Below are 9,929 nucleotides of genomic sequence, written 5' to 3'. Positions count from 1 at the left end.
AAGGTCGTACCTAATTAACAAAAATAAATAGCTTTAATTATTCTGTAATGACATCAAAACTATAGCAATAATTAACTTAGACAAACAAATCTCCTTGTGAGAAATCAATTTACTTGGGTGGTAGAGGGTATGGAGCTGCTATCTCTGCCAGTTGAAGAGAAATCTTGAAGTAGCGCAAAGGTACACCCTTCTTCTTTTCAACAGCCTGCGGTAATAAAAGGTTAAATCAGAAACCGTACTTTCAAATAACTACTTGTATAATTTTCATCATAGGTATAATGACTATTTTTCATCATTATATTAAACTAATCTCACCTTCTCTGCTTCCTCAGCAGAAGCAAACTCAATAAACCCACAGCCTACATGCTCACCCATGTGGTCTACAAGAAGTCGAACACGAACAACTTCTCTAGCATCTTCGAAGAAACTGATGCTGTAAAAATAGAAGATATATTACTCACATATCAGACTATTAAAAAATTGCTCCGCAAACAAAAGTGGAAATTTAAGGTACTACTTACATATCTGATAACTTAGTGTGGCGAGAGAGACCGGAAGCAAAGAGCGTCTTCTTTGTTACGGCAAATGGCTGAATATAACCGCCAAGTGTGTTAGCACAACTTAAAAGTAGAAAAGGACTTAAATTCAAGTAGACTCATCGGAAGATGGCAACAGTTATGTTATCAAAGGGTAAGCTCATAATAAGAACAAGGTACCTCAACAAAATCGGGAGTTTCATCAAGTCCTTTCACTGCCCCGTTTTCTCCCATCAGAAGGCTTTCTTGTGTAAGGTAGTCTTCGTACCTGGAACATCAAAAACCCTAAGTGATCTCTCCATGTAGACCAAAAAATTCATCCAATATGCTCTAGGTAAGAAAAAAAAACTCAAGGGGCTAGTAAAAAACCCTTACCAAACATTGTAATCTATGCAATACCTAAGTAACAAAAACAATAGCGTTAGTCTTCTTTAATGGCATCAAAACTCTAGCAATAAGTTACAACCAGTACTGTTACATAAACAAATCTCCATAACATGGAAAATTAATTTACTTGGGTGGATGGTTTGGAGCATGAAACACTTCAAGAACAATCTTGCGATCATGCAAATATTCACCGTTCTTTTCCAGCGCCTACAGAATAAAACATCTAATCAGCAATACTTTCAAATAACTACTTGTCTATATTTCATCATTACTATAAAACTAGTCTCACCTTCTCTGCCTGCCATTGTTGTCTGCAATAAGTCGAACATGAACAACTTCTCCAACATCTTTGAAGAAACTGATGCTGCAAAAATGGAGGATATTAGTCAGTCATGAAAAACTTGCTCCATAGCGAAAGAGGAAATTAGGTGTTACTTACATATGTGATATATCAGTTTGGGGAGAGAAATGGGAGATAAAGATCGTCTTTTTTTCTACAGCAACTGCCTGAATTTAACAGCCAAGTTAAATTAGCAAGACTCCAAGGAGAAAAGGACTTGAATTGTAAAGAAACAAAAAGTAGCCTCATCAGTAGCAGAATAAGTCATATCTTTCGACTTTGTGGCAATAGTTGGTTGCGTTAGTAAACGCTAAGCTGACATGTGTTGAAGATAATAAGAGCAGGTACCTCAACATAATCAGGAATTTCATCATGTTCTCTCATCAGAAAAATCTTATGACCGTGCAAATATTCACCATTCTTCTTTTTCAGAGCCTACAATAAAAATGATTTAATCAGCTATAGTGCTTTCAAATAACCACTAGTCCTAAGCGTACACTAATTTTCAAATGACTACTTATATACTTTTCATTTTTATGTTTTTTTTTTCTCATCATTAATACAAAACAGCTCTCACCTTGTTTGCAAGGTAAGCAGAAACAAACTCAACAAATGCATAGCCCAAATGCTTGCCCTGGTTGTTCACAATAAGTCGAACACTAACAACTCCCATATATTTGAATAAACGTTTGCTGCAAAAGTGGAGGATAAAATATGAGCCACGAAAAACTTGCTCCGAGAAGGAAAGTGGAAATTTTAAAGTGTTACTTACATATCTGGTAATTTAGTGTTGGGAGAGAGATTGGCGACAATGAGTACTTTCTGAAATTAAAAGGCCAAGTGTGTTAGCACGACCCTAAGGAGAAGAGGATTTAAATTGCGTACAGAAGAAAAAAAAAAAAGTAGCCTCATCTAAAGATTCATCCCCAGAATAAATCATCTTAGGAATTTTGTGGGAAGAGTTGTGTTGTTTTGAAGATAATAAGAACATGTACCTCAACGTCATCAAATCCTACGTCTTCTTCTGTAAGAAGGCTTTCTCCTCGAATGTAGTTTCCAAACCTGGAATATCAAAAACATGACTAGCTAGTGATCACTCCATGTATACCAACAAAATCGACCCAATGATAACAAACTCATCAAGAGGCAAATAGTTAACAAACCCTTACCAAGAGTCGTATTCTATGCAATACCTACGTAACAAAAATAGCAGAGTTAGTCTTACTGCAATGGCATCAAAAACTCTAGCAGATAAGTGACAACCAGAGTTACAATAATAAATCAATTTACTTGGGCAGAAGGTATGTAGATCTCTTGAAATCAGCCATATAAAGTAAAATCTTATGACCTAGCAGATATTCATCACACTTCTTTTCCAGCGCCTAGAATATAAAAGATTTTTCTCAGTAAGCTTACTTGTTTTAAAATGACAACTTAAAATACATTTCTAATCATTACTACAAAACTAATCTCACCATCTTTACTTCGTTAGCAGAAGCAAGCTCGACAAAGGCATAGCGACAATGCTTGCCTTGGTGGCCTACTATAAGTCGAACATGAACAACGTCTCCAACATCACTGAAGAAAGAGATGCTGTAGTAAAATCGGAGGAGTATAAGTCATCACCAGTCATGCTTTGAGAAGGACAGTGGAAATTAAAGCCAATAGCACCTATACTTACTTACATATCTGGTATTTGTGCTTCGCGAGAGAGACGGCGAAGCAAGAGGGTATTATTTGTTACGGAAATTGCCTGAATTTATCAGACAAGTTGTCTTTGTTAACACGACAACCGACTGAAAGACTGAAAGGACTTAAAATTGCAATGATAACAATAAGTTGCCTTCATCTGAACAAGGTACCTCGGGAATGAGAATGCCATCATCCACTGTCGTCTCCTGTTAAATTGAGTAGACACTGAACATAAACTTTGTAGTACAATATAATATCTAACAAACAGTTTTTAAAAAAAAACTTCAAAAGTTATACCTTAACTGAGATTAAATTAGCCTGCTCAAGACTATCAGCCGTTGTCTCATCCTGTTACATACATAGAGCAGCTAGTGTAAAGAAAATTCAGAAGAGAAATCCGACCATCTTAGCTGGTTACCTTCTCGTCGGATGTTTCCTTATGTCTCTTCAAAATCGGTTTCTTCTCCAAATCATCTTCAAGGTTTCGCTTTCCTAAAATGAGAGGAAGGGCAGGAAAAAAAAAGAAAACAAAAACAAAAACTAGAGTTAAAATCAGCGAACAGCCAAGTATGTATGTGGGTTTAATGAAAAAAAAAACAGATAAGAGAGAGCCACAGAAAACAAACTAAATAAATTAGCTTTAGCGGCCGATTCCTTGCTAGAACTGGCCATGGATGGATGAATATGAAAAGAGCGACGGTCGTTTATTTTCCGGAAAGGGTTCAGAGCAGAGCAAGCGCCAAAAGTAAGTTAAATAACTAATAAACCCTAGAGATCTCATCTGTCTTATGTATTTATGAAAACAATAGTAGTCGTTTGGGCTGGGCTTTTGTTTGTTGGGTTTATTATGTGCACCATGACTTGTGTTTTGTTCACTCGCAATTAAAAAAAAAAACGAAGTAAATATGATTTGGTTTGGTTATGCTTTATTACTCTTAAAACTAGAAATTGAACCCGGACAACACCGCGGATGTATTTTTCTTGAGATAATATAAATATCTGGTTATCTTTTGTATTTTTTTTACGTTAAACGAGGCAGTAGCTCGAGGTACAGGGACAAAATATTTTCATATAAATCTTAAATCTATAAACTGATTAAGAATTATATTAATCTGGGTGTTGTAGTATAGGTGTATTATTTTCATGTAATTTTTTTAAAAATAAACCTAAACGTATTTACTTTGGAATGGAAAACACGTCCCGTTCCATCCCATCCCCTCACATTCCAACTCATCTCCTCTCGTCTCATCTCATCCCATCTTGTCTCGTCTTTTCTCGTTTCGTCTCGTATCCATCATAATTTTTCGTCCCGTATCCATCATAATATATAAACAAATAATTTATATATTTTAAAATCATTAATATATCATTGAAATAAAACGATCTAATAAGTCAGATTCGCGCGGATCATTTTAATACGTGACAAGTCAGATTCTCTTCAAATATTTACCATCGATTATCAAAATGAAATTAAATCTTGACCACTGATTTTTTCAATGGTTTTAATTTAAAACATGTATTTGATTAGAATATTTAATTACGGAAAACATAAACATCAGAATTAAATAAAGAACATGTTTAAATACATAATAAATCAAATCAAAATTTTTGATTCTTCATAAATATTTTAGGAAAAAACTAAAAAAAAACCAAGAAAACGAAATTGCAACTAAGATGTGTACATATTTTTCCTCACAGTTTTAGGAACAAATAAATAAATCTAGTTTAATTTTGAAAACAATTAACTAATTATAATTTAAAATAAAAATAAAATTACTTTAAAAGGTATTTTAAAATAGTAAAGTATTCATTATAGTCTTAATAATATAAATTTAATTAATATATAAGATATGAGAAATTACTAAAAATTAATTCAAATTTATTTTTATGGATATATAAAATATATCTAAAATCAAATTGTTTGTAAATACTCTCTACTACACAAGATATGCAAGAAATATCTTTTAAAAGATCTTATGTAACTAATATATTTTATATTTATGAAAATAAACTATTTCATGAATTACATTTGTTGTTTAACAAAAAGTATTAAAAATTCATTTTAAAAAAAAAGAAGCAAAGAAATTTCAAGTTATATTTGTATATCTAAACAACACAACGCAACTCAACAACACATATATATAGTTAAATAAAAAAGACTATGGACCAATGCGTTGTAAATTGTCGTAGTTGTATTTTCGTTCTGTTGTAAATTATCGTTATAAGTGTGAAGTCGTTAAAGAAATGGACCAATGCGTTGCGTTTGTTAAATAAAATGGACGCAGAACCAGAGAGAGAGAGAGCTCTATCCAAGTATCCAAGAATAGATGAGTGAAAATGGAACACCATAATTTTCTTTTCCATGTAATATTTAAGATGGGATAACAACAAGGAATGTTTTGATTTCTCGTCCTTGTACACACTGACATAATCTAGGCAATACATAACTAGTGAAGGACATGCATGTAACTAGCTAGAGAGACATTGGAGGTATCCAATAAGGGAGGACAATTTATCCCGAGCAGAAAACTGGTGTAGACTTGGGTGTGAAGGAACGTGGGGTTATAGTGGCGATATCGTAAACACCGTAGCCTTCACCATACCCTTCACCGAGGAAATAGATGAAATTAGGTTTTAGGCCAGGGAATGAGCTGGCCTTGACACAAAAAGGCTCGTTATTGCCGAGGAATATGCAGAGATCACCAATGTCTTCTGTGTAAGACATGTTCATATCTTCCTCCTCTCTAAAAACCATGAACCGCTTTGTGCCGCCACAATTGAATGCTAAATACTTCATCGTAGGGCTTCCGACATACCTGCCCTATTGTCAAGCAGAGCCAAGTTAATATATAATATATCTGATTATCTAACAGCATATAGGAAACCGCGAAAAGGCAAACAGACAACTCGAACTTCGTACGTACCATTTGACTAGGAAACGTTGTCCCGAAGGAGACTCCACAAGCTCGTGTGACCTGTAACAGGAATCCAAAAGCTGCAACTCGGTTTGGGAAAACTGAGGAAGGTTATGAAATTTTAACTCATGGTACTGAGGCGTGGTGCCTGAGAGACCACCCCAAGACCACAAGTGNTACCCCTGCTTTAGGCTTCTGAAGAAGGACATCTTCATGAGTATAACCGGCAGTCTCCAGAAACACGGGAAATGGCTTCTTGGAGAAAAGCATACAGAGGGTCAAAAATCTCAGTAGCTCTGTCAACTCCATGATAATATGTGGTCCTTTTAACTCTATACAATTACTTCCAGCATAAACACTAGCAGTTGAGAAGTTTCCCTGGAAAAAAAAAAAAATGCAAACATACAATGTCACTAACACATAACACATAAAATGGGCCAATGAATCTAAACTAATAACAACAGCAAAACTACAGTTGAAGGATACAGATAGTGACGCATCACTACACACTAAGTCATATTAGATTACAAGTCTATAAATTTTGTCCACATGCAGAATTATCAACCAACACCATCCTGGCACTAAAATGAACACAACGGAAGACAAAAATCCAAACAAAGATGAAAGAACAGTGAGGACATTAATAAATATAATAAAAAGACAACTCTTTAAAAGAACATATATATATACCACAAAAGATCATATCAAGGTCGCTAATTTATGCATCCAATTCAGAGATACAACTGAAAAAAAATCAAACCCAGAAGAAGAATGAGATTAAAAAGCTCAAACCTGTCTACGCATCAAATAGTTAATACCAAAAGCGAGATCAGCGATAGGCCATTTGCCCAGAGTCTCTGAATACGTAAAACGTAACGTCTCTGATAAAGTTGAAATAGTCTCAAGCCAAGTCGCCGGCGCTTGAGCCGGTCTCCTAACAATCCTCCTCCTTCCGGATCTACCTGATTTACCCAATTCACCTCCTGGATCATCTTCCCCGTTTCTCGCCCACACGATCCGACGGCTCAGTAAGTATAGAATCACAACTGCTCCTGTTGCCGTCACCATTGCACCCGCCGCCATCTCCGATCCTCCTCCTCCTTAATCACAAAAACCGTTCAACAATCCAATTCCCACTCCTCCTTAATCACAAAACCGTTCAACGATTCAGCGAATTCGAAAACGAGGACGCTGATTTCGAAATTGTGCAAGATAAAGCTCTTATAATGCATGAGTCGAAGCTCCGATTTCTCCAATAACACAACCCGATTTGGGCATTGAGACAGAGAAGAGAATGAAATTGAGAAATCGTTATGATTCCAATCATTCATGATTTTTTTTTTTTACCTTTTAAGGTTTAAATTTACGATAAAGGACATGAACGCGTCGGCATCTACCAAGATATATCAGGGGTACTCTCGTCATTTCAGGGATAAGTAGGTAACCATATATAGATTTGTTACCTACGTAAAAGCAATCGAATGATACTAGTATCACCGCTTTAATCAGGATTAGCACACTAAACTTATAGAGTTTAGCTCCATACAAACTAATCATAATTGAATTTATGGTAGAGGAAGATGAACACACGATCATACACGATTGCTTTCGAGTACACTCAACTTGTGTTATCTTTGTATATTAACACAAGGTCCCTTGCTTTCACGACTTTACTTCACATTAATATAAACAACTAGACAATTTTACAACAGAGAAACAGATGAACACATCTTTAGTCTTTTTAAAAAACAATTAGACAATTTACGATTAAAAACAGAGCTCTATCAAAGTCTCCATGATGAGTGATCTGTTCAAAAAATGGAAAACCACAATTTTCTTTTCCATGTAATATTTTAAGATAACATATATTTTGTTTAACAATCGAATGATTAGTTTGATTAATCTCATCCTTGTATACACAACATAATCTAGGCATACATAACTAGTGAAGGGCATGCATGTAACTAGCTAGAGAGACACTGGACTGGAGGGATCCAATAAGGGAGGACAATTTGTCCCGAGCAGAAACCTGGTGTAGACTTGGGTGTGAAGGAACGTGGGGTTATAGTGGCGATATCGTAAACACCGTAGCCTTCACCATACCCTTCACCGAGGAAATAGATGGAATTAGGTTTTAGGCCAGGGAATGAGCTGGCCGTGACACAAAAAGGCTCGTTATTGCCGAGGAATATGCAGAGATCACCAATGTCTTCTGTGTAAGACATGTTCATATCTTCCTCCTCTCTAAAAACCATGAACCGCTTTGTGCCGCCACAACTGAATGCTAAATACTTCATCGCAGGGCTTTCGACATACCTGCCATTATTGTCAAGCAAGAGAACATGTTAATAATATTCTTCTGATTATATAACAACATGAAAAGGCAAACACACAACTCGAACCTACCATTTGACTAGGAAACGTTGCCCTGAAGAAGACTCCACAAGCTCGTGTGTCCTGTAACAGGAATCCAAAAGCTGCAACTCAGTTTGGGAAAGCTGAGGAAGGTTATGAAATTTTAACTCATGGTACTGAGGCGTGGTGCCTGAGAGACCACCCCAAGACCACAAGTGGTGGCCACCAGAACTTGGCATGTAGAACCTTTGGTCCCTCTTGGAATACATCAATTTTGACTGCTCAAAATAATCGAATAATCCAGTAGACATAGCGAGGAGGAACCCCTTATGGGCTCTACCGGGCGTATATATACTCACCGGACGTCCCGTGTACTTGACAGCAATAATGCAGTCTTCCTCTTCAGGAGAAGAGGAGATTGCCACACCACTTACCAATTCAGTTTGAGAACCAATTACATTTGGCCGAGGAGGCAGAGGGATAATCTTGGGGTTTGATTTGGAGCTCGAGGGATAGTCACTGATTACAATGGAGTCAGGGGAGCTGAGATAAACGCCCCATCCATGGGAACTTCCCACCAGCCTAGACTTAAACAAATATTTGGGAAGTGGCTTATCAACGATGCTGGAATACTCTTCCTTGGCCGGGTCAAACATGACGAACTCTGTCAGTTGGGATTCTTCACTGGCTCGATGCAACAAGTAAGGGTTGGTGGTTGAGGCGGAGAACATCCGAAGGGTTTGGCATCTCTGGGGAACCATAAGAAGAAGTATACATCAGAAGACAAAACAGAGACAAAACAGAGAATTACACCCAAAAAAAAAAAACTAGAAACAGAGAGATAGAGATTAGAAGAGACTCACCAAAGCAAGTTTGCGGAGAGAGGGTTTGGAAGAGAGGCTGAGAAGCAGAGACGACATAGCTTCACTTTGATAATGAAGGAAATAAAAAGGGTTTTGGAGTTAGTCAACAATGAAGTCACTTCTTCACTTAGATCTTAGACCAAAGTAGTTGGCCACAAGAAAAAAGGGTTTTCAATAATGTCTCTTTCTCTGTTTCTCCAATTTTCTTTTTCCCTTATTGTATAATCTTGTAGACAAAGCAAAAGGAAAAGTCTAGTGATCAAATTTGTACACAAGATTCTTTACTATGCACTAAGAGCATGGGCATTGGTGTATACTTGGTTTTGGTCCCCCAAGTTTAATAATATTATTATGAGAGTTTCTTATTTTTAGTACGAGCATTGGTGTCTATTTGTATTTGGTCCCCCGAATAAATTAATAATATTTTCAAAATTTAGAAATTTTATTCAACTTAAAAACAAAAACAGAAAACATAAAACATAAAACATAAAAAGAAAAACAAACATTTTATTCAACTCATAGAAATTTTAAAATTAATCTTCATTATCTTATACTCAGCAAGACTCTTCGTGTTTGTGGACTGAGCATTGTTTCTTTTTGCCTTTGCAGCTTTGACCCCTGCTGGCCTATTCTCACAGTCCTCAACATTGCAGCTTGATGATTGTGAACCTTCGGCAGCTGGTTTCCTCTTTGTTGCAGGCTGAGATGGAGGCGTGTTAATAGCATTAAGGCTTAGCCATTTCTGCTCATTCTTTAACAGACACCAACAATGTTCAAGGTTAAACCTCTTCTTATGCTCAGCAAAGTAGATTTCATGTGCATTCTTTAGGATATCAATTTC

At 36.3% G+C, this 9,929-nt stretch overlaps 3 protein-coding genes across 3 annotated transcripts; all 3 read right to left on the bottom strand.

Moving 5' to 3' along the window:
- On the bottom strand, nucleotides 745-3,690 carry LOC104718782 (multiple RNA-binding domain-containing protein 1-like). Its single transcript, XM_010436591.1, has 17 exons — nucleotides 3,582-3,690; nucleotides 3,374-3,447; nucleotides 3,253-3,303; nucleotides 3,126-3,161; nucleotides 2,949-3,016; nucleotides 2,739-2,856; nucleotides 2,554-2,645; nucleotides 2,433-2,456; nucleotides 2,259-2,325; nucleotides 2,036-2,085; nucleotides 1,841-1,955; nucleotides 1,612-1,698; nucleotides 1,363-1,430; nucleotides 1,213-1,287; nucleotides 1,051-1,130; nucleotides 912-935; nucleotides 745-804 (listed from the first exon to the last, which is right to left on the bottom strand). Exons 1-16 carry the CDS (start codon nucleotides 3,625-3,627, stop codon nucleotides 925-927), a joined length of 1,062 nt encoding a protein of 353 aa, XP_010434893.1. The 5' UTR covers nucleotides 3,628-3,690; the 3' UTR covers nucleotides 745-804; nucleotides 912-924.
- On the bottom strand, nucleotides 5,468-7,200 carry LOC109126846. Its single transcript, XM_019230723.1, has 4 exons — nucleotides 6,663-7,200; nucleotides 6,051-6,248; nucleotides 5,880-5,971; nucleotides 5,468-5,771 (listed from the first exon to the last, which is right to left on the bottom strand). Exons 1-4 carry the CDS (start codon nucleotides 6,951-6,953, stop codon nucleotides 5,468-5,470), a joined length of 885 nt encoding a protein of 294 aa, XP_019086268.1. The 5' UTR covers nucleotides 6,954-7,200.
- LOC104718781 lies at nucleotides 7,780-9,190 on the bottom strand. Its single transcript, XM_010436590.2, has 3 exons — nucleotides 9,089-9,190; nucleotides 8,277-8,974; nucleotides 7,780-8,186 (listed from the first exon to the last, which is right to left on the bottom strand). The coding sequence occupies exons 1-3, from the start codon at nucleotides 9,143-9,145 to the stop codon at nucleotides 7,835-7,837; spliced, it is 1,107 nt and encodes a 368-aa protein (XP_010434892.1). The 5' UTR covers nucleotides 9,146-9,190; the 3' UTR covers nucleotides 7,780-7,834.

This window comes from Camelina sativa, chromosome 10, assembly GCF_000633955.1.
Source record: "Camelina sativa cultivar DH55 chromosome 10, Cs, whole genome shotgun sequence".
NCBI classification, from domain to species: domain Eukaryota; kingdom Viridiplantae; phylum Streptophyta; class Magnoliopsida; order Brassicales; family Brassicaceae; genus Camelina; species Camelina sativa.
The sequence above is the reverse complement of the archived record's forward strand: the minus strand, read 5'-3'. Positions and strand labels throughout refer to the sequence as shown.